Raw genomic sequence first — 24,468 nt, 5'->3', positions numbered from 1 at the left:
AATTATGCTCCAGTGCCATGCAACGTTTGAACTCAACAAATCTCAAATTACACACTTACAAAAGGGGAACAAAGTTTTATCAGAAAATGAAGATAAGCTCAGGAAACCTGTTCTGTATCCATTAAGCATGCCAAGGTACGTGTAGTGTGAGAAAATAGAAAAAAGTAGTGCTTGGGTTTTAATGTGTTTAGTGTGCTTAGTTTTTCACAAGGTCTGCAGCTTCCAGGGTCAGAAGCTGAGCGGTAGGAAGCAGACTTGTGATCAGAAGGTTGCTGCTTTGAATCCCTCAGCCAGAGAGGGAAGATCTGTACAGGTAAAATGAAGAAGTAATGCTGTGGTGCCGTACTGTAGGGGCGCACTTGAGCAAGGCACCTGGCTCCAGTTGCACTAGTGAAGCCGTTGGTTGGTCCACAGTAAACGCCTGTTTTTACTTTGAAGCTGAATAGGAGCAGACACGTTCAGCATAGAAGATATAACAGTCAGAAAGCATCACAGCTATTTTGGGCAATGGTGATGGAACACTTTGTCTTCATTGCCGTCACATCTTTTTCTTTGTTGCTGCCATTAAGACGTTAATATTTCTCAACCAGATCCCAGATTAGCACTTGGCAGACATTGGAAGAAAAAGAATGGCCTTTTGACCCGGTCCAGTTTTGCTTCCAGACTTGTACTGGCCAGTCCGCTTCAGTGCCACGTACATGTTTGGGTACTTCCTGGAGCGGTAAGTGTTGTAGTTGTTGCTCTCAAGCCGCTCTAAGAAGTGGCATTCATCTGTTGCTCTTCTCTGGAGAGAAAAACACAAGAATAACAGATAAGTTTAATTTGATTCTGCTGCTCAGTGACGGGGTTCAGGAGATTTAAACAGGAGAGTTGGCTACTGGGAGGATTAAATCTGCATCCTTTTGCTTACAGGACAAAGAACTACTGGCACACACCGCCATCCCAATACACTTCAAATGACTTGCAAACTGTAAAGAAATGTAAGAAAACTGTGAAACTAGTCTGTAATATGGTGTAGGATATCCTGTGCGGCACTGCTGTCATCCTCGTTCACTGTATTTCAACAACTGGAAACTTAAGTTAGGTCATTCAGTCTGTACGTTTACTATAAATATTTCCAAAGTGCTAATCCTTCTCTCTGCTTATGTAAATCATTTCTGTATATAAAGTCAATCTGAGGGACATCTGGTTACTTATAAAGGTATTTCATCAACTATGTTATTTTATTTGGACTTTTGATTGAATTTGTTTAATATATGTTGTTGGAAAGGGAGAAAATGTGTAATGCTGACATTTTATGACATTCAATTACCACATAAAACACCCAGAACTAAATGCCACCTTTATTTTGAAGGAGACTGTTGGTTTAGGATCATTTCTGCTCAGCGTTTCACACTAATACAGGAAACCATGCCTGACCAGGGACATTATCACAGCTCTAGTCACGTTAAACAGAACAAATCAAGATGTTTTGGACAAACTTGTATTTGATAGGAATATAAATAAAAAGGTTTAAAAAGGGCCAAAGATGAAGATCACTTAAATACAAATTCAATGATTTGGCTCTTGTGCTGTCATGTTGTTGTTGACCATATCTATTTTTAGTGCTCACACTATCCCATCTTTTAATATTGTCCTTCCGTAGAAACTGAATTACTGAATGTCTGGCCAAAATCTTGCTGGGCGTTGACTGCCCTGCACCCTGTCCAACAAGAGGCTTTTGTTTTAGTTTCTGTTCTTAGTCGACCGTGACGGCACGGAGCTATTAGTCAGAAGACGTTTCCTTTCAACTGTAATAACCACCCAGGGCCACTTTGTTCAATGCATTATGCAGAAGCAGTAGCTTCCAACAAACAATAATCCTCCCTCAGGACTGAAAATGTGCAACCGTAAGGAGCAGCAGTGGAGGCGCCCTCATGTCACCCAAGCTAGTCTAAACATGGCTAGGACACAGATATACAGAGAGAAGTCCAATTAATCTTTGTGTCCAATCTTTGATGTTTTAGTTTCCAATTCAGTCATCTGAAGCGCAGGAAGATGATATTTTAAATTCATGAAATGTATTATTCAGGAATGTTATTTTGTTAATCTTGCGCAGATCTTATCAGCAGAACAAATGTCTATATCAACATATGTGTAAGTATGCGTCAATTATATTGTAATATGTAGCTTCTAGATAAAACATGTGCAAGACCGCACTAGAGACACATTCAGTCAAGAGGGACTTTGGCAGCAACAAATGTTAATCTTCAAATCAGTCAACAAATGATAATAATAAGAAGAGAGTTAATAACTTGTGGGTTTTTAATGATTTCTTGCACCCGAGTAAGAGCAGAACAGAGAGACGTCTTGGGTGGCAGCTGCTGTCGCTTCTCATTAGGAGGAAATGCCTCTTGCCTATTACATGGACTGTGGACAAGCCTTCACAACCACCAAACCACATCAGTCACCAACACTTCACACTTCCACTGCCGCTGGGAGCAACAACAGTGTGGCATCATGATGAGCATTCAGAAAATTGTTTCAGCTCAATTTGCGACAGTTTGTTCCAAGACCAAATACAAAAGGCAGAGTGTCTAAACCTAACTTTGAGTATGTTTACACTGTATGTGAAAGTCAGTTTGTCTGTTGGCTGCAGGACAGAAAGAAACAATACATAATACCAGTGAGATCCATAATTCCAGCAGACGCCATGGTGCATCTGCTCACTCAACAGCACAACAGCAGACCAGGTCTAACACTGAAGGATCAATTTCTGTCTCTTCCTGCTTGAACCTTTCATTCAGAAATTTCAAGACTTTCTGTCATTTCTGTTGTCTCACACTCTCAAAACTCCTCTCATTCACAAATGTCACCATGTCTGGACAATGAACTGCCCTCCCATGTTTTATGAACCAATCAGCTGTTGTACGCAGCTCCTTAAATATCTTTGTGTTTCTGTCTTTCTTCTCTCAGACCAAGTATTGCTCAACCCCCCCTTCCCCATCACCCCCATGACTGCCAGGTTGTCCCCAGAGAGCCATAAGAATTCACAATATAAGCCTGCAAATACTAGAGGTATTTGTTTCTTTGCCTGGACAACAGAGGTATGTGGTCCAAAACAAAACCCCAGGGCATGTAACATAATGTGATTTGGATTTTACGACGAGGACGATGGTTGAACTGATTGGCTTTGGGGGAGATGCTTCAGTTGGATCCACAAAACAAACATGAGATATTGTACACAGCTAGTCTTTTATCTCTATGGATACATCTATAACTGAATCATTTTGACTTGGCCTAATCTAATGTCATTGCATACCTTTTTTATTCTACGTGCTGACTATGAAAAAGGAGTGTCAACCTATTTACTTCCCTTCACTGAAGGAGGATTGCTTGTGGAGTGGCTGGTAAATATTTGGTTTCCAAAATATTGAAGCCTAAATGCTGCTTATGACGGGTCATTTTACTTTTCAGCCAACCAGGAGAAATTTACAGAGGGTGTTTAATATAGATTTGTGAAAAGAACAGTCCCTGGAAAAAAGTCTTTCAACCCTTTTGAGGAAATGCTATTAGATGATTTCACTGGGCTCCCTTTACAGTAATCTCAAAAGTCTTTACAGAAACATTGTAAGTTGTGTTAACGGAAAGATGATGATCCCACTCACTCACCGCTCCAAACAGTCGCCCGTCTCTGTTCATGGCCAGATAGCGGTTAGCACAAACTCCTTTGATGACCACCTCCCCCACTGAAGTCGCCTGCAGTTGAAGCTTTACTGAGAAAAAAGACGAAAGTATATTTGAACAACATGACCAAAGACAGAAATCATTGACCACAGCAGAGCCAGCAACTCGAGAAACAGTGAAGATGCTATGTGAGGTATTTCAATAAGACATCCATACTCTCTCATAACTGTAGACACCAGTAACAAGCGAGACAATCATGGCCAAGAAGAATAGCAGCCTCTGCCAACTACTTTTCTGCTACAGGGCATTTAATGTTGTGTGCCAACTAGTTGCATTTTGGAGGGAAGATTGGTGATTTGCTTGATATCACAAAACAGGAAGAGAAAACTGTACGAAGGAAACAAATCAGATATGATTATATTTTCATACTTAAAGCTGCAATCATCAAATTATGGCCACTGGGCTCTTAAGCTGGTAGATGCTTCGGTTTCCTAACTTGCTAGCTGCTAACTTTGCCTGCCGTTTGGTGCTGGCCAGGTCGCGTTTACCAGAGCTTGTCTGCTGAAAACAGCTCCCTGCTGTGACTAGAAACAGCAGTGATGAGAGCGTGACAGTACAGTATAGTACAAAACCAAAACACTGAGCTAAAAGAGGCTTCCAAGCTCCATAAAGCTGCAGAGTTAGTATTGATTAATGTAGCTTTAAATGTGCTTACAGATCATTATTTTTGGTTTTGGTCATTTGCATTTTCTCCTAAATGTTCTCGCCATTTTATTTAACCCTAAGTTTTTTTTCTGAGCTGTGCTTGCAAGAGCAGCATCCTCAGCGTTCTCTTGCAGCAGTAAACACATCAACTTGTAGTTTTGACGGGGACATAACATTCAGGTGAAAATTGAAATTGGAAAAAGTAAAAGAAAAGAAAAAGATGAGCCTAAATCTGTTGCATTTAGCATCTTTGAATTCATTCTTCTTGTTGTATAACCAGACAAACATCAGCTCCTGTTCCCTCTCCTCCTGCTTTTATTTTGTGGTTTTCCTCCATGTTTTGGTAACACTGGTTGACACTTTATATGCAGTAAATGAAGGAAACACCATTGACGCCACTGAAAACAATAAGCTAACTCGCGTCGGGCACAAAACAGTAGCATCACACTGTGCTGACAGCAGTCGCAGCACACAGTACCTGTTGGCTGTGTGACAGCCTCCTCACAGATGTATCACAATGCTTGCCAACAGAGCATACTTTGCATGAAACCAAACCACAAAAAAGGAAGCAGGGGCCCCATAAGGTAAATTAGGAGAGCTGTTCAGAATTAATCCACATGAAGACTTCAGACAGACACACATCTGCCTACAGTTAAGCTTTCTGCCTGGATGATTCACGTGACAGATCAAAGAGGTGTTCTTCCCTGAAAGAAATGTATAATTGGTCCGAGTGTGCTTTGGTGTGTTCGATGTTTACTGGGAATATTATGTCCCACAGCTATAGTGAATTCAGGGAAAACTGTTCTCTGGTTCTGTAGAGTGTGGTCCTATCTGTAATGTCCTGGCGTCGGAGATGTAAAGGCAACAATTTGTGGAAACTTATCTGCGCAATATTGTCCTCAGAGAGTTTCAGGACAGGAAATGAGTTACAAAGAACACATATGTGATGGAGAAGAGTCCCATCTACATACAGCACAAAAATCCCACTTGAGGGTCCTTGGACATATTGGGTAACTAACAGTTCCTACTCTAACTGGCAGGTATGTTTGGTTGTCTGAAAAGTTGGCATGACTACTGCAGCTTTAACAAAAGAACCATTGATGAGCACTGCTCAGGTCACATTAACCGTAAGAAGCCATGATGGTAAAAAAGCTAAATGATTAATACTGATTCCTGTTTTATGACTCATGGATATATTCCTTTCTGAACCCATGATACTGATTCTTTGATACCCAGAATAGCAGGAAGTCTTCATTTGAACAAGGTCACCCTCCTGGTTTATTTCACAAATACGTTTGACTGAAGTTAATTGAATTCTTCTAAAAATAGCTCCTCTCTCCTTGAGCTGTTTTCATATTAGTTATTTGTTTGGACGCACCTGCTTGAAACGTCACACTGTATCTTGGGCAATACACAAACGTGTTTTCCTTGGAAAATTTCATACTTCCCCCTCCTCCCCTCCCACTCACTGATGCAACTTAAAAGTAATCAGTGATACAGAGGCACCGAGGGGTATCACAGTTGTCCAGGCCAAACAAGCACGTTAACGTTTCCACTTTGATAGTTTTTAACTTAAAGAGGAACATACGGAAAGCCTAAAACTCCTTTCACTTTCTATATAAATATTGATTGACTGGTAAGAATGTATTTTATTATATCTTATAGTAGATATATTACCGGCAGACATTCATTGACCACCTCTAAATCAGGAATTCACTTCCTCTGGCTTTTAACTCCATGTTGTGCTGTCTTGTGTGACGTAAACCACACAGTGAGCAGTGTGAATGGCTGTGACTCAGCATGGTGATCTACATTTACTAAAAACATCACGCATATTCCATCAAAAGTTCCCATTGATTAAGAAAACTTGAGGTGTACCTTTCTTGAACTACAGCTATATATACTTTCCAGAAGTAGACCTACGTACATTTTGGTGTTTACAAGTGGAGAATAACCCTCAGCAAGATGGAAACTTCACATCGTTCCTCCATGATTATTTTTGCTTCACTCTTACTTCCCTGTTGCATATTAAAAAGAACATGAAGAAGCTTTGTGTGCTGTGCAAAGCAAAGAATAAGGGGACTGGAAGTACTTACTGTGGGGGTCGTTCTTCTCCCGGATTCCATCCACTCCCCCGTCAGACTTTATCCTCAAGAAGAAGCCCCCGTTTTTACAGTACAACCTTTTGGGATCCTTGAAGCTCCCAGGAGGAAAGCCGCCGCTGCCGCCGTCTTCAGGTGTGGAGGGAAGTGTTGTGATTTCTCCCGTGGCCATCTCCTCCTCTTTCCCCGCTTCCCGGCGACTGCTTCGTCTCCTTCTTGAGCAGTCCAGGAGCCCCGCTGTGGCCTCCCACCTCCCAGTAACGGTTGCCTGTTCCCTCCTCCCCTCCTCCACAGAGCTCCACACAAACTGATTCTGCTTAACCCCAGAGGTCAGTTTGCTTGAACACCCCCCCTCTCAGGGCAGCAAGTGCCCTTTGAGTCCTGAGAATCTGAGGCAGAAGGACTCCTAAATGCTTCTACCTAACAGTAAAAGCCTGAATCAACCATTTGTAGCTGCTTGTCTGTTGTTTGTAGAGCTGGCAGCTGCTTTGCTAGTGTACTTTGAGCACACTGGTAGGGGGGATGCATGCGGATTCCCCCTCTCTTTCACTCTTCTTGCAATGAAGTGTTTAAAACAGGGCAGCTGGCTTAGATCTGTGTGGAAGGCTTTCCCCTTTGGGCCTCAGTTCGCATGCGCCCTAGGAGCACCAACACAGACACACACACATGCTCACGCCCACTAATGCTCACTGATTTAACCAACCAACCCAGCAGAAGTCGAGAAAGGAGAGGAGGGCAAGGACGGGGACGTGAAACTTGGACTGTGTCACTGAGACCCTTCAGGGTGCCAAGAGCAGAGGCAAGCATGTGAACGGGACCAGTGTTTTCATTCATCCAGTCTGTTCAAGAGCAAGAAAAGAGAGCCAGCACGGCCAGCTTTTCAATGAATCACTCAGTGCTATTCATATGTAAAAACAAAAAAAAAAAACAATGTGAAGTAGAAATGCCAGCAGACTAAAAAGCCTACATCCTGATTGAGTGATTTTAATTGCTATTCTCAACTTCCTCCGAGCCAGCTGAGTGGAGGATCAGTGATCCGAGTTGTCCGTGCAGGGTTTGTTTCCTTTTTTGAATTTTAGAAACCGACAACTTCCATCCATTCAAAACAGGCTCTCACTGGTCTGGGCTTCTGGGTGAAAGTAACCACATCTGAAACTTGTGCTGGATCAGTAGAAAGTCAGCTGTGCTCTCGGTTGACGTCATGTTGATGACCCCCCCCCCTCCCCGAAACTGGTCAGTGAAACATCAACCAGGGCATTCGAGTGACTAAGCCCGGAGACTTGAACTGTTGTAAAACTTGTGGTCAAAATAGGAGTCCAGCCACAGGAAGGGTTCAGATGGTTTTGGACATCCTTAGGATGCATTTCCTGGGACTGTATCAACTGAGAACCCTCCAAAAAGACAGGACCAATGTTTATGCAGAGTGGGTTTGCTGAGCACACATATTCTTTTTAGGCAAATTCCTGTTTCTAATCACAAAGGAAATGTGCCAAGTGTACCATTACTGAGTCCCATTTACACCTGTACAGTACAACACGGTTGTCCTTTTTAGAGGGCATTGTAGCCATAAAATGGATTATTGACACAACTTCCACAGCCAGACTTTACCTCAAACTGGTGATCTTTACAATCACAGACCTGATCTGCAGGCGTATAGTTCTTCTTTGGAACATTTTGTTGACACACCAAAACTTACAGTGAACCTGAGAGTGCTGAGAATTCCCCTTTTTCAAGATGTCAATTTCCAATCTCCATGTGTCCATATCTGATTTATGTGATGCTCAATCTCAATTTTGTATGAATTATGAAAGGAAACACTGGTTTGTTAATGGGCTATTAATTACTATGATGTACAGTATGTATGTGAAACCTGGCTAAATGGAGTGATGAGGCCAACAGTATACACTAGAACAGTAAACTGGTAGTGTGGTGTGGTAGCCACGATCATACCAGTAGTTCTAGCATACTTTACTTTTTCTAATATTGGTTTACAACATAAATAGTACAATAGTATGTGGCACTGTGTGAGGAAAAGATTTATGGTTTGCTGGTGGTTTTGTTCTAAAAATAGATTCCTGTGACACATTCTGGTGTCAACATGGCACCTGTTCCCACACTGATGGCTTTATTTTAAAACTTCTTACAATTGCAGTTTTGTGAATACCAGGGTAAATCTTACTAAGTATTTTTTAAATAACTTTTATTTTCCATAAACAAATCAAATACCTCAACATGCAAACAGAGCTTCAGGATCACATGTAAATGTAATGACTCTAACCCCTAAAGCAAAACTTCAAATACCTTCAGTTGTTTCTTTTCTTCTCATTATTTTAGAAGAGGTTGATTTACTAGTTATTGAGATCTTACTTTGAATATGGTGAATTTGCCCAAAATGAAATGAACAGTAACATTACATGCCGTCAGCTAACAATTATGAAATAAAACTGGATAATCTCACCCAACTCTTCAGGTTTTACATTTGTAAAGGTGATCTATAAATGTGTGCATGCACAAGGCTTTCTCTAAAACGTGGACTCAGTCTGAACTCTCCAATTTCCCTCTCAATGTTGTGTTTGTTATGTTATGTCATACCCCATCCCACCCTCTCATGGCCACACCACCGCTGAGTGATGCCTGAGTCAAGGTTGTTATGGCTCCACCGTAAAGCCTTTGTAGCGTTTTTATTTCACTGAACTATTTTTAGAAAGCGACAAGAAGCTCTCTCTGATCTCAGAGGAAATGGAAGGTCTCACGTGTCGCTGCAACTGACACCTTTGAAATACGATGCGCACAATCGGAAAAAGTTTGCTTTACTTTCATGTGAACCATCATTGTTTTCGGGTTGGTTTTATTTTTCCAAGTAGTAGCCATTTCTTTTTGAAATAACAGTTTCTCGCACTGGAATGAAGGTTTTCAATTGACTGACTTTTATTCATTTTTTTATCTCATTCAAAATAAGCCTAAACTCCTGGATGAACCAAGGGCCAGAGCGTGGTAGCTTGGTAATATTCCTGTGACCTTTCAATGATCATGTAGGAAGGGAAATGTTAGCTAACAAAAGGTTTCTAGAATTCAAACCTCTAAAATAACCTCCGGAAGTTGTGATTACTTTTTAAAAAGGACAGGGCCTAATAAGACTCAACCAAAAACATTTACTCAGTCTGTCGGCGTTCCTTCTCCATCAACCATTCCCATTATGAGAGAGCAGGTCATAAAACCACCGCAGTTGGCGGGGAAGTGTCCAATGTGAACAGTGCTAGCCAAGTTGTAGACACATAATGAAGCGTAGGCAAATATTGTAACGGAAGTGTACAAGACTAAAAAACATACTGGCACAAACACATTCCGGCCATGCTCCATGAGAGGGAAATTTAATTGTGGTTTTGGACACGTACTATTCGTTTCCCCTGGCTGAACTAGGCATGAAGACAAGGTGTGTACAAGGCCATGCATAAGTAGTGTCAGCTAAGTCAGGCTTGGTTAATAATAAACATAAACTGAATTTCAGGGTATTTCCTACGAGAATAGTACGCAGCACCTTCAAGAGAAAAACTTATGAGGACTAAGACAAGAAGTTAAATAAAATAAAGATATGGAAATATATCATATAATTACTACATACTGCATGTCATTTTCTTTTAAGACACTGTGTTCATTTCTCACGGCTCACCTATACCTGGAGGTTAAGATGGCAATCAGATAAATGCATGTTAATTTCATTCAGTACCCGTTTGAAAATAGTCTCACCATTGCACTCCTTTTATTGGCAATATCAGGATTTAGATCAATTCTTTTGTCGTATTTACATGCATCAGTTTGGATGAGAGGGTCAGACAGACTACAGTGTCATAATAATTTGTCGCCCCCATGTGGTAGCAAATAGGTAGCTTTGCTTCACTAACATGTCCTTTGACTATTTATCGATGAAAAGAAAAGAAAGAATATAAATACACTTTGTTCTACTTTCACTTTGTACCAGTCAAATAATTCCCCTAAGATTCTGCATGCAGGTCATAACAGCATCAGGTTTTCCTGTGCACCATCAGTTTTTTGGTCAATGCCTGTGATGACCTCTGCGTCAGCCTGTAAGACCAGGAAAACCAGATCTAAGGCTTTCCTCCATGCTTCATGCTTCACACTGAAACTATCATAGATCTTTACTGCTGGTGCTTCACTGGATTTGATGGGGGAGGGAACTGCACTATCCTCTTGTTCACCTTCCAAGAAAAGTTGTGAGAACTTTGCTGCAATGTCTTGACTTTCGTTATAGTCCTGCAGTTGTTGGTTCACTGCAGTCCTGGCTCTGACTCTTGAAAACCTTCCAGTGTTAACCATTACAGTAGATATGTAATCTATTAAACCATCTGCCATGAGGAGCAACACTACACCCCTGTAAGGGTTAGCTGCTTTGGTTTGTTGGACAGAGTCCCCAGTCCTCTCTCCGTGATGCTTGACATGGTGCTCCACTTGCTTTTGAAGGCGCTGAACACAAAGCATTTCCGTCACTCCAGCACCAGGCAGGAGGAATTTGTCTTTCAGCACGTGGTGTAAACGATAAGCACATGTCCAAAACTGGTCCTCCAGGGCCTGCAGCTTGCCATGTACACAGCTTGTGAGAATCACTGTGACCAACTCGCTGTTCTCTCCAGTGGATATATTCACAGTTGTTAAAGGCTTCCTCTCATGGCTGCTGAGGTCCCTCCATATCACAGCCTTCACCCCAGTGCCAACACAGTGCTTACTCAACTGTGTGGCGTAAGTCACTAGAACAGCTCCTGTTGCATTAGCGAAGGCCTTCAAAATGGAAGCCTTCACTTTTTCCACCACAAGTATATGATGCCTACAACAGCGTTGAATCACTTCTTCACTAACAAGCCCACTGACTAGTATCAAGTTCACTTCCAGGTTCAACAGAAGTGTCACAACCTTTTCCATCCACTCTTGCTCTTTGCTTGAATTTGACAGATTTGACTGGTCACTCACACACTGTATACCGGTTGGTCTACTAAAGCCAAGATGGCGATAGGTATCTGATAAATCTCCATTAATTAGAATAACCCTCAAGCGCTGTTCTTTTAAGTGATGTGCAACTGAAGCCTGTTCAGCAGATAAGACAACAATGCATCCTGGTAAAACGCATGCATGCTCCTCCGGTAAACCAGGTAACACACAAGTCACCACTTTAGTAACATCAAACGTGGAAATGCTGATATCTTGCGGATTCTTTTTTGATTGTATTCGGCTGGCTTCGATTACTAAATTCATTGCATCGACGCAACCGTGACTCAATCCCTCAGCAAGGTGTGCAATGTCAGGAAGCTTAGGCTGATGAAGTTGCTGAACTTTGGGGACATTTTCAGACTTGGCTTCACAAAAATGTCTGCTGAGCTTTATTTTCCTTTGGCCAACAGCGCTTAGAATCTTGTGACCAACTTTTGTTGTCCCTTGAAGATGGCACGATGCCTGTGAAGCCTCCACAATGGATTTCTTTGACAGTCCTGAACCATGAGATGCTGCAGTGCAGCTCTCTGATTGTTTCACACCAAGACTCTCAGTTGAGACGCTGCATTTCCTGCAAACATCCAAGCATATTTCCATCCCTTCAGACATAGCCGAAATGATGTGTGCTACTGAAATTCCTCTCTGAAGGCACTCCAGAGCAGCACGGCTCCATGATCCTGCAAGAAACAGCAGGCATCCCGAACCTGTATGATAGACCTTCTGGTGGGCTTGAATAGTCTCGTAAACCAGCTGACCCACCGCGCAGGTCAGCTCCAGGTTCTCAAAGATGCGAAAACACGAGCACACAAGAGTTGACTCCCCACTTGTGTCATCTTGGATAAACTTGTACTTTTTACTGGGGCCCAAAGAGGACTGTGTGATTCCTGCCAGCGCTGAGAGCTTCTGCAGTCCAACATGTTGTCGTTGGTTTATAATTGTACTTCCCAGCATTACTTGAGGTGCCTGAATTGTAAAAGAACAAAAAAAGATTTATGTTTGTTCACCTTTTACCAAATAAACCCCCCACAAATATTCTCTAAGTTAACATGGAGACAGCCACTAAGTAGTTTTAGATTTTACATGCATGTGATCAGCAATAAATATGGTGCATTGTTATATATTAAACGATGTGACAGTAATCAAAGTTAGTTAAAAGCAGACCCACCCCGACCAGCTGCAGCTAAAGCTGCTTACACATTAAGGCACTAATAGTGCAACAATATAATACACATATAAAACACTCTGACCAAGTTTGATATTTTAAGTACAATTATTAACACAGCTGGTAATACTTGTACTTGCAGGACGTTCACTTGTAAAAGTGAACAATGTGGTACTTCGACTTAAATGAAGGATGTGAATACTTATTCAACCATTAACAACAGTAACAGTAATTAAATTAATACTGTCCAGCATAAAAACACCACAACATAACAGAAGGAGCAAGTGACAATGAGAGATACAACTCAACAGACCTGCAATTAGCCTACACACCACACAAGCAGGGGCTAACAAGCTAGGCTAACAAGCTAGCTAATGTCTTAAGAAAAATAAATGACTTTACTTCCAAATTCAGCCTGTCCATAAAGTGAATTAAAAACCGCAGGACTGTCTCCAGAACTGCATTTCTGTAAAACAAACGTTACATATGCATGTAGAGTGTAATGTTACCTGAATTTAATAATGTATGATAGTTGTATCTGTTTCCACTACTCAGCTGCCCCGACTCGTAGGATTAAGCACTGCGCAGGCGCCGTTTCATGGTTGCTGGGAGACAAGAAGCGATCCCAACCATTTGCGGACACTCTTATAACCCGCCCATTTCTTTTTGCAATTGGCTGATATGCGCTTGTCACGGTGCATTCATTGTTTGTATTGGCTATCTCCCATGTCAATTGACAGAAAAAAATACAACCGTTGCTGCCTGTTTTGTTGACATCCGACCATCAAACACACCGTTGAAGCTTCGCTTGTTGAATCGTAAATTTAAATGGTAAACCTTCATGTAAATGTCTAGTATGAACTGTACGCTGTAATAACTTTTTAAAAGTTGGCACATAGTTAGATGAAGCTGTTTATTTTAGCCCGAAACGTGTTTCTCTTTGGTCTCGTGGAGCAACATGGAAGCTAACGTTAGCTAACTAAAGTTAGCATGATAGTAACAGTTGACTAAAACGTAAAAACATCACCAGTGGGTCTCTCTGCTGCACTTGCTAACTGAGTACCGTGCATGAAGTAGCAACTACGTCTTACTGTTTGCTTTTTACAGGCTTCAAGTTACCGAAAACCAGCTCCTTCGGCTAGCCAAAGGAAAAAGGCAGGTCCCAAAATCGAACTGACTGAGGAGCAAAAGCAAGAAATTAAGGAGGCATTTGATCTCTTTGACACAGATGGAACTGGAACAATAGACGTGAAGGAGCTAAAGGTTAGTTCCTGGTAAAACATGCCTTGGATCAGATGCGTATGCGTAGATTCACACATTCCCTGGTAATAGTGTCACAGCAGCCTCAGATGTGTTGTGCATCTGTGCCACAGGTTGCCATGAGAGCTCTTGGGTTTGAACCAAAGAAAGAAGAAATCAAGAAGATGATTGCAGACATTGATAAAGAGGGCTCTGGAACAATTGACTTCAGTGACTTTCTCAGTATGATGACACTGAAAATGGTGAGTGTGATACATACACTGTATTATATTGTAAACTCCTTGGAAATTTAAAATAGTCACGTCTAGCCATGGAAAGACTGAATTTACAATTCATAAAGTTACAAATCTCTTTCATCTCAATAAACAGTGTTCCAGAAACAGATTTCCTCTAAATATTTTACTTTGAAATCCGATGTTTGTGTGTGGTGTTTGAGCATGGACAAATACCATTCATGCAAATCACAATGCATGGGGATTTATATGCAAGATGTATCTTGAAAAAGTGTAAATTGAAGCTGTAATTGTGTTTGTCATGTCGTCATTGTTAACAGAGTGAAAAGGATTCCAAAGAAGAAATAATGAAGGCTTTTCGGCTGTTTGATGATGACTGCACGGGAAGAATTTCATTCAAAAATCTCAAGAGAGTTGCAAAGGAGCTGGGTGAAAACCTTACAGATGAAGAGCTACAGGTAAAGACATGCAATGTTTCCCGTGTGTGTGTGTGTGTGTGTGTGTGTGTGTGTGTGTGTGTGTGTGTGTGTGTGTGTGTGTTTTGAGGTCCATCCACATAGACTTGCCCCTACCCAAAAAGATTTTTGTACTTATTATGTAACCCTAACCCTTGCTTTCAAAAAAGTATGTGTAGAAATGTCACAATCTGGTGACAGGTGTCCAATAAACTTTTATTAATAGGAGAAACATTCAAGCACTTCTTTTAAGTGATAGAGATGCACTTGTGGATTGACTGGTGCATTCATGCATAATTCATTAGCTTGTGAATGAATTGCTATTTTGCAACTCTCTTTTTGAGAGAGAGTTCAGGTTTATTATAAAAAGGGAACGTATAACCTCCTTGAGGCTTTCTATTTATAGTTTTTGCGATTCTTGATGCAGGCTCTCGATGCTCATTCTGTGTCTGTTAGCTTCGTGCCCCTCCTTCCTTCCTTCCTTCTTTCTTCTACCACCACAATTCAATTCTTAACCTGTGGCAAATGTTTAACCTGTTTGTTTTTTTTAAATCATACTGGACAGAGGGTATATTTCCCTCAAACTGCTCTCATGTTTAATGATAGAGAGTAGTTTCAGTAATATGCTAGTTTCCGATATTGTACCTTTTGCGTAGAATGCGTGCTCGAGGTATCTTTCATGTTAACTGCATTCTTTACATGGAATATGGTGCAGTATGTTTGAAACACACTTTTTTGTCCACTGGCTGTGGTGGGTGGTTTCCAGAATTTATTTCAATTAGCAAAAGCCACAAAGTGTTGATTACCCAGAAAAGTAGCTGCTGCATCAGAATGGGACTCTGTGACACTATGCAACTACTCGTACATTGTTTTAATTGTAGCAGAATGCCTTAAAGCAATGCATTTATAGGATACCTCAGGAAGTCAGAAATCATTTTACTTTATTAAACATTTGGGTACTAATAATATATTTGATTTCTCATCACTGCTAATAGTAAACAGTTCATTAAAAGACCTACATTGTACACAACCTTAATACAAACAAGACTGAACTACTTGTTTCTGTTCTCTCTCACTTCCTAGTTCCCCTTATGTTGTTATGTCCTTGCGATTACACTGTTTCTTCAGGTTGGTTATTTTTGAGGAACTTGGGCACCGAGAGGCCCTGTCCCACACATGTTGTCAGTCCGAGTGAGGGTTTTTCTGTTACATGTGATGTGTGAAATGTGTGAAGCATAGCTTTCAGTGCTGAATTCACTTGTAACTTTTTCGATTTGAACATACTGCAGTAGACTTTGTTTGTCATGCTTTTAGGAAATGATTGACGAGGCAGACAGAGATGGAGACGGTGAGGTCAACGAGCAGGAGTTCTTGAGGATAATGAAGAAGACCAATCTTTACTGAACCTGTTGAGTGTGTTACAGTCCTGATCTGGGACCTTTTTTAAGATTCACCTTTGATTCTTTCAACAGTTTCTACAGTAGCTTTTTGGGGACTTAGGCAGATTTGTTTAGTTTGTAAATAAATATTTTAACATACTGTATCTTTGCACCGATCTTTCTACAATGCAAGACAAATAAATATATTTCAACATAGTTGATTTTGTCTGTTGATACTTTCACACGCACTTTGGTTTCTCAGTGTCAGTATTGTATTTAAATTGCATGCAAACATGCAGTGTCAAATTGCAAGAGTTTAATGTTTCTATGTGCATATAAGAAACGCTCCCCTTCGATTCACAATGTTTTACAATGCGTCTATATTCAAACCCTGGGCAGTAACTATGGAGGCACCGGTGTTGTGAAGTTAATTTTCGGCACACTGTGCACGCTGCAGTACATTCTGTACGGCAGTGTATGTCAACAGTGGTAAGATGTCGGGGAGCAGACAGTGAAAGTTATATGACTAAGTTAATGTCGACTAACCAGAATTATGTTACTGTAGACAGAAATGACAAGCGTGAACTTGAGATGAGTAACTCAGTAAAAGTCACTCTCACTTGAGTTACTGAACCAAGTCATTGTCTGTAGAAGACACAGAAGAAGGCTGTCGTACCTACATGTTGTGATCATCTTATAGGAAAGCTGCTCCTACTGATTAATTGTAATATACAGCGGAAGTCTGGTTTTGGCCAAAACGTTATACCTTGTTAAAATAAACAGGATATTGTAGTGACGTGTTTTTCCGAGCCGTCAGACGGCTGTCTATTATTTTGAGGATGCTTGCCACTGATTATGAAAGTTCTGATAACCTGTTCTAGACAGCGAAGGAACATCAGGCGGAAAATATGAAAAGTTTTGTCCCAAGATGAGATATGCATTTTATGAAAAAATATTCCACATATAAAATGTTTGATGGTATAAAAAGATAGATATTAGCATAAGCAAGAATCGTAGATGTCTAAAATCGCAACTTTTACAAACTAGGTCCTCAAGATGTTCATGTCATGATAAGTTTGTTTTTTTCTTTTTTTAAAGTGTGACTCGAAGTAATTCATATTTTCTTAAACCTAAGATTTGTGTTTTATTTAAGACGGTTTTCTTCCAAATTAAAGTGCTAGAATATGGAATTTATATGAATTCCTTTCATTTTGCTCATCTGTTGAGCTGAAACTTGGAATCGATATAGATGAGCCAAATCAAAAGGCCAGTATTTCAATGGTTCATTTTATGTTACCCCCTATGACTCAAATCCATCCACCTTCTCGGAGTTCAAAGTACACCACACACCAGGTGAGACCTGAAAAACAGCGCTGAGGCTCGCTTTGAGTGGACACAAACAATTACAGATTGACACCTTAATGAATTCTACTGATATTATGGAAGAATGTCTTCCCTCTAAACCTCTTAATTCAGCGTGCCGACTCTTCATGTGTTATTTTCAAGTTACATGCCGGCCTTCCAATTTTGAGATTGAAGATGTTTTCATTGAGCTGTGCAGAGTTGAGAGCCTTCATTCAAACATCTCAAATATTGGGTTTGAGAAGATTCTACTTGAATTCACCAGCATTTCAAAACCTTACAGGTCTTACTTACATAGACTCATCACTTGAACAATAAAAAAGGAGAGGGTGCTTTACGGGCATAAAGCAGTCATTTTGGGAGTGTAGGTGTTCAAACGTTGGATGTTTGATTTCAGAACAAAACTTTCCAATTGTTATTGGTTGTTTTTGTACAGTGGCAGTTTCATGGCCTTTAATATCTTCGCAGCCCCTCAGCTGAGTGTTATTCCCCTACTGCTGTGGTGAAACAGCATTCACATCACACAGTCTATACTCCCACTGCTCCGCTGCCGTTTTTCTTTTCCCATAAAATGATACATTTCCAAAACAACAAAGCGCTGCCAGTCTGGTCGTTGCTGGTAAAAGATCTTAACATTATTAACTCTTAAAGGTCAAGAATGTGTCACCATTATGTAGAAACCTATTTTCAGAAGCCCCCTTTTAGTATAACAAGTTGAAGACAAATAACTGTCATTGCGAAGACAAAGCAGAGAGTGACTGCATCAGTGGTACGTTTTCTTTTTTACATTGTATTGGTGACATAGCTTTTAGACATAATTTCTGGATTATATACGATTATATATGCTCTGTCTCTTAATATTTTACAGTATGGTGAGGAAGCTTGTGTTTCTAAAATCCCTTTGAAGTCATTAGTGTTGGATGTAGTCAATATACATTATAATCTAGTCACTGTGACAATTGGTTATTGTTTTAATGTGCCAGATATGACAATCACAAACCAGTTAGCATGCTTTGTTAGCATCTCCTTTTTATTCCCATCTTTGAATACAATGTAAACTTGTTACATAAAACTTTGAAACCACAGAGCTAAAAGCCATAATGACTTAGAAGAGGCAGCCGTGTATATAAGTGATGCTGACAGAGGAAGGTGTCGTTCCATATCTTTTGTAATCCTCTTCCTCACGCCTTTTATTGATTGTTGATGATTGATTTTTTTTTTCAATACTGTTGCACACCTGACACATTTACGTGTATCACATTTTAATGCTTGACTTGTCTTGGGAGATCTGTTTCCACCCCTTAACCAGTCACCTGTAAACATTTGAGTAGATCAGGTGTGCAAAATAAAAAAAGCTTGGTCGACAGGGAGCATTTAAGAATTGGATTGGTAAACAGTATCATGTTGCATCACCACTGTACCTGAAGTAATCAGCATCCTCTCTAAAAAACAGATTACATGTTGTAAGGAAACAGGGAAAAAAAACACCAAATAAAGAAGCTTATAGTCCTCAGGTTTTTCAGGTTTTTCAATCATGTATTTTACTGTTTTTAACCACCTTACCTTATAAAACCAGGAGTATGTATTTTGCAGTATTAACATGCATGGTGTCAGAAGGAGGTAGGAGACACTCGGAGCTCATATTCTTAAAGTCTCCAAAAACAATCTGCAAAATAAGTTGAGCAGCTTTTTTTTTGTCTCAATTACAAAGGCTCGGTACTCTGGTTCAGCTTTAATGAGAGTAATCATGTTCATTTGGGCTGGTGGTTTTGAGTCTCACTCCTCTTCCAGGTAAATTAATTTATTATTCTATATAATATTTTTGGATTAAATCATATTTCAATAAATGACAAATGCCTAATGCATTTTACCACAGGCGAGCGATTTATCTTCAGATCAGATCTTAGTCTGATGAACAACCCCAAAGTGTGAAATGAATCGTTTCAGCACATTTTGACGTCTGATTACTGGCAGCCCTCTTGTCAGTCGATGCTCATTTTAAGATGTTTCTTTGTGTTCTTAACTAGTGGGTTCACTGCAGACAAGTTCATCTTGCTTTTTTAGATTTATAGGCACTGGAATCAGATTTCTGGTGACTCTTTCCAACTAATCTACAGTGTGGCAGGTTAACATGACTTTCAGAAAATTAGCGAGCTCAAGTGACTTTTGACATATAAGCAAATATAATGAATCAGTGCAACAAAGTAAACCTTTTAAGTCTCTGATGAATAAAAGAACCTGTGGGTGTGATAACACATTCAGATGAGATGTGAATCATGGGTGATGAGTGGTTCTATCACTCGTCCTTTTGAGAAGTCTCTTAATAATGATAGCCATCGCTTCAGCACTTTTTTTGGTCACAATTAATTAAGTCAGAAGGGAAAAAGTTTTTCCCATTGATTGTCACTCTTGTTGGAATCAAATTATCATCTACCCCGTACTTGTTTGCTGTAGAACTGATTTTATCCGAAATAACCTTCAAGCAACAGTTGGAAACTGGCTGATTTCACACCACATTGAACTCGACTGTTTTGCACCAGGCAAAGGCAAATTTCATCAGCCTTTGGCTGGTGATAAATTCCCATCCTGCAGTGTTTCAACTGTAATGTTATTCTGTTTAATTCATTTAAATTGGATTATGGTAAACAATGTCAAGTATTTCTATTTTAAACAGGTAAGATCTTTGAATTCAGTAATGATGACTGTGAATAATTAATCAAGCATTATAAACAAGCTGTGTCATCGCTGCTGCGGTGCCGACGGAGAGGACCAAACACAGGCGATCCCCCACCCACGCCCTCTCTGTTCTCTTCCTGTACACTTACGGTAATATCAAGCTCGCTCGCTTTTCTCCTCCTTCTCCTTCTTTAAAATCAATCTTTATTTGTCCCTGTTCCAGCTCTACAAATGGTTGTAAAGTAACAGATGATTTCACATTCATATATATTAAGCAGAATTCTTCAAAGAAGTAAACAATGTTCTGCAACATGCCAAGATGTGTATGTGAGTTACATGCAAACTTTCAACCTCGCACCCACTCGCCTCGGAAATGCAAACTGTTTACTAAGGGGAGACCGCAATGTAGGAAATCATACTACTGCAAGTGGGAGTAGAAAGTAAACTACATAAAAAATAAATCTAAAAATAAAAGCTTACAGAGTTTTTACCTCATGTAGTTATCACCTGTCACTGGAGTCTGAAACAGTTAGAAAAAGAAAAGAAAGATGACAATAATAATATTTATTTAAAGTCACCTACACACATACCATAGTCGGACACACTTCACAACAACAGTGCACTTGGCAATTGCATTTTATTTGGCTTAAACGTTGCAATGGCATGGCAATGAAAAAAACAAACAAAAAATGACATCATTACAATATGAAGTGAAAACTTCAAGTCAAAACAAAACAAACAAAATTCATGAGCAACAACTGTGGCCAAGACACCTGCGCTGATAACAGAGGCTACGTAATACCGAAATACAGCACAGTGGAAAAGTAAACAACAAATTGCACAACATCAAGAGGCATACATGTAAACTCTTAAGCTCTGGCCCTGCCCAGGTGGTCTGAATACATGATAGACAGAAGAAACGTAAGTGTTACACTATTAGACGACTCGTGCCAATAATGCTAACAGAAAGCCTATGTCATTTATCTCTGGTATGATGGAGATCTGTTACATACATACTGTATGTTTTTTATTCTTCATGTAAAGGCAGCAATGGCACCCCACACTTCATTTTCAGAATGTCTTTATTTAACGAGGATTAAAGTTTGTAAATTCAAGCTTTTATCCGTCAGTAAAAAAAAACAAAAAACAACCTCAAATAAACCGAATTTGAAGTCGTATATAAATCTGCTGTGGCTTCTGCAACTCTCAACTCCACTTAATTTGTACGATAGTGCAACTAACCCCACACATTTTTTGAAGGTTAGTGCGATTGTTGACAATTGTTTATAATGTTTAAGAAAGTAGGCTTGTTCACTTTTCACTCTCGCACCTGTTGACCTCTATCTGTCAGTATCTCTCACCTGCAGCCTCACTTCAAGTCACACTTTGTACTGCGTTTAACACTGGCTGACCACAAAGAGCAACTCTCGCTGTGTGACACGTCTTCACCCCTGACGAGAGCTTTAGTCATCACCAAAAACTCAGCAGAGCAATTTTTCACTACATTTCATGGAAAAAAGCTTGAGCGCTGAAATGCAGATGAGGGGCATGTGACGATTACATTCCTCCACCATGAGAGGACTTTTACTCTTTTATTCTTCAGCATGGAGGAGACTAACAGCTACATTTGCTGAAATAAAAGTAAATCAACAAAAGGACAGGGTCAAGACTTGTCAAGACATTTTCTAAAGGGTTTGTAAGTTGTAACTAATTGCTTTATTAGCAAATGTTTAATTAAAACAAAATGACTACTGCGTCATTGATTAGCTTTGTTGACAAAATCTCTGTGGCTGTTGTTTCTCCTCTGGCATAAAACTCTTACTCATCAGAAAGACCCCTCCAAGTTGTAAATGTGAATACTTTGTTTAGTGTATTTTGGTCCAGATGCTCTGGATTATAATTGTTCTGTAAAGTATTATAGCAGATTATAGTTTAACTGACGTAAGTAAAGTAAGTAAAATGTTATTTATATAGCACCTTTCAAAACCCAGGTTACAAAGTGCACACACACACACACACACACACACACACACACACACACACACACACACACACACACACACACACACACACACACACACACACACACACACACACACACACACAGGTGGGTTAGGAGGGGTTCCTTGATGGCAGCCAGAGGAGGAAAGTTCTTCTGAATTTTAAATCTACCTGAGGACACATTTTCCCTTCTGTATGTGCATCACAGAAGGGACTCCTGATAAGACGGGAGTCTGAAGGTGATCCACCTCTCAGACCAGTCGAAGCCCCCACCCACCGTTTCCCTTACGCTGACAAAGAGAGAGAACAGACGAGAGGGGTTTTCTCTTTCAGTCTCACTCTCGCTTCCTCTCCTCTGGCAAATGACTGTGTTAAAGATTGCGTGTGTAGATAACGTGTGAACAAACACTGACGAGGCAGACAAACTGCAGTGTGTGAGCTAGCTATGTATGCGGACACACTGACTAACGTGATGTCTCCTGAATTTCCAAAATGTGTAATACTACTGCATATCAGAGCAGATGAACATCACAGAAGAAATATTCTATGATATTTCCATACAAATGTATGTAACCTGGAAACACAGAGGTGATTAAAACTCTATGCCCTATATCTAAAAACCTGTTTTGGGGCACATGCTGGAATTCAATGGGCCTCATGCAAGAACATTATCAAATTCTTATGTTAACGTTATCATATTTTGTTTTGTACGGTGGGCTTAACTTCAGATAACTGTGTAAATGACCCGCGTAAACATGATGAATGCCACTTGTGTGTAATTAAGCTGGTTGCACTTCCCTTTCACCTTATTATATACAAATTAACCTCCAATTAGTGCAAAAGATTTGAGATGTTCCTGTTGATATTGTGATACAAAAGCATCAATAGCCAATTTAAATGAATGATGTTGTTAGACTACATGAATACATTTTGAATTATATCATAATTTGAATTGCAGAGTCAATCAGGATGTCAACATAATTATGAAGTGTAATTTTTTATTTTTTTATTTTCAAACTCAAAATTGCTTCAAAGTAATGAAATATACAATCCATAAATGAAAAACTTTGGATAACAGCAGACTAATTGCACATGACTCCTACAACAGGTCTGGACCACTCCAGCCTAAAAGAAAATTCAAAATATGAGAAAATTGGTGAATGCGGCAAGTTCTCCTTAATCACTCGTATAAGCCACTCTGCTCGTACGAGTGGTTCTTGCATGAGGCCCAATGTTGGTTGACACTTTGACTTGTGGCCTGCAATGTGTTTCAAATATAAGCACCCACAAAAGACCACAGAATTAAAAATATGATTGTTCTTTCTCCGAGTGGTGGAGTAATGTTTGAGCCCAACGTTTTGTTGATTTTTACGAAGCATGGAATGATTGAGACATGTAGTGTCTACGACAAATAAGTAAAGTCATACAAGGCGTGACGATACGAATTACAAATACGACTGCTGTTTTCTCTCACCGTGGTGGACTAATGTGCAACACACTCTGGTTGGTTTGCGTCATTTCAGGAGGTCAACTCACACATCAAACGTACAAAAGAAGAAGTCACGGTACAGCAGTCAGGATGTGCTGATCTCTAAAGGAAATATGGGGAATAATAAGACAGCTGCGTGTCCTGACACCCTCACATACATTATGACACCCCCAGAGGGGGGGTGGGCTTACATGGAAAACAATGGGTCCGGGTGTTTTGTCAGCATCATACGTCTTCAGTGTGCGTTGACCTTACTGCTTGAGTCTAGTAAAGTACAGTAACATTACCGTTTATGTGATTCAACGTGTGCAGCAGTGAGAGCACCAAAACTGTAAGTTATTTCACTGATTATTTCAACATCTAAAACATGTCATGCTTTGACTGTTCATTGAGAGTTTGTACAGCCGTGGCCAAAAGTTTTGAGACTGACACAAATATTAATTTTCACAAAGTCTGCTGCCTCAGTTTTTATGATGGCAATTTGCATATAGTCCAGAATGTTATGAAGAGTGACAAAAGGACCAGCTGACATCATGTCAGTGATTCTCTCGTTAACACAGGTGAGAGTGTTGACGAGGACGAGGCTGGAGATCACTCTGTCATGCTGATTGAGTTAGAATAACAGACTGGAAGCTTTAAAAGGAGGGTGGCGCTTGAAATCATTGCTCCTCCTCTGTTAACCATGGTTACCTGCAAGGAAACACGTGCAGCCATCATTGCTTTGCACAAAAAGGGCTTCACAGGCAAGGATATTGCTGCTCGAAAGATTGCACCTAAATCAACCATTTATTGGATCATCAAGAACTTGCTTCTCAGCCAAGGGAGTGGGCTCACTCACAATTTTGCCTAAGAACACAGCCATGAATAAAGAATGGTACCAAAACATCCTCCGAGAGCAACTTCTCCCAACCAACAGTTTGGTGACGATCAATGCGAAAGTGACTAAGTGGTAAGGGGAACAAAACATCGAAATTTTG

General features: G+C 40.2%; 3 protein-coding genes across 3 annotated transcripts; 1 reads left to right on the top strand and 2 right to left on the bottom strand.

The window, feature by feature from the left end:
* Positions 1–403: 403 nt before the first annotated feature.
* On the bottom strand, positions 404–6,645 carry fgf2 (fibroblast growth factor 2). Its single transcript, XM_070913485.1, has 3 exons — positions 6,468–6,645; positions 3,652–3,755; positions 404–784 (listed from the first exon to the last, which is right to left on the bottom strand). Exons 1-3 carry the CDS (start codon positions 6,643–6,645, stop codon positions 599–601), a joined length of 468 nt encoding a protein of 155 aa, XP_070769586.1. The 3' UTR covers positions 404–598.
* Positions 6,646–10,236: 3,591 nt separating this feature from the next.
* bbs12 (Bardet-Biedl syndrome 12) lies at positions 10,237–12,425 on the bottom strand. Its single transcript, XM_070913742.1, has one exon. The coding sequence runs from the start codon at positions 12,423–12,425 to the stop codon at positions 10,485–10,487; it is 1,941 nt and encodes a 646-aa protein (XP_070769843.1). The 3' UTR covers positions 10,237–10,484.
* A 966-nt stretch (positions 12,426–13,391) lies between these two features.
* On the top strand, positions 13,392–16,167 carry cetn4 (centrin 4). The gene is made up of 5 exons (XM_070913053.1): positions 13,392–13,467; positions 13,744–13,899; positions 14,010–14,138; positions 14,450–14,587; positions 15,899–16,167. The coding sequence occupies exons 1-5, from the start codon at positions 13,465–13,467 to the stop codon at positions 15,986–15,988; spliced, it is 516 nt and encodes a 171-aa protein (XP_070769154.1). The 5' UTR covers positions 13,392–13,464; the 3' UTR covers positions 15,989–16,167.
* Positions 16,168–24,468: the final 8,301 nt, after the last annotated feature.

The sequence above is a fragment of the Enoplosus armatus genome, chromosome 10 (assembly GCF_043641665.1).
Source record: "Enoplosus armatus isolate fEnoArm2 chromosome 10, fEnoArm2.hap1, whole genome shotgun sequence".
Classification (NCBI taxonomy): Eukaryota; Metazoa; Chordata; class Actinopteri; order Centrarchiformes; family Enoplosidae; genus Enoplosus; species Enoplosus armatus.
This window is presented reverse-complemented; position numbering and strand designations above follow the sequence as displayed.

Excerpts from the sequence above, each read along its gene's own strand:
- fgf2 (XM_070913485.1), bottom strand. The coding sequence starts at position 6,645 with ATGGCCACGGGAGAAATCACAACACTTCCCTCCACACCTGAAGACGGC. Across the intron at positions 3,756-6,467 it reads GGAGAAGAACGACCCCCACA|TAAAGCTTCAACTGCAGGCG; the intron begins GTAAGTACTTCC and ends CTTTTTTCTCAG. Across the intron at positions 785-3,651 it reads ACGGGCGACTGTTTGGAGCG|AGAAGAGCAACAGATGAATG; the intron begins GTGAGTGAGTGG and ends TTTTCTCTCCAG.
- bbs12 (XM_070913742.1), bottom strand. The coding sequence starts at position 12,425 with ATGCTGGGAAGTACAATTATAAACCAACGACAACATGTTGGACTGCAG.
- cetn4 (XM_070913053.1), top strand. Across the intron at positions 13,900-14,009 it reads TAGACGTGAAGGAGCTAAAG|GTTGCCATGAGAGCTCTTGG; the intron begins GTTAGTTCCTGG and ends TCTGTGCCACAG. Across the intron at positions 14,588-15,898 it reads TTACAGATGAAGAGCTACAG|GAAATGATTGACGAGGCAGA; the intron begins GTAAAGACATGC and ends TCATGCTTTTAG.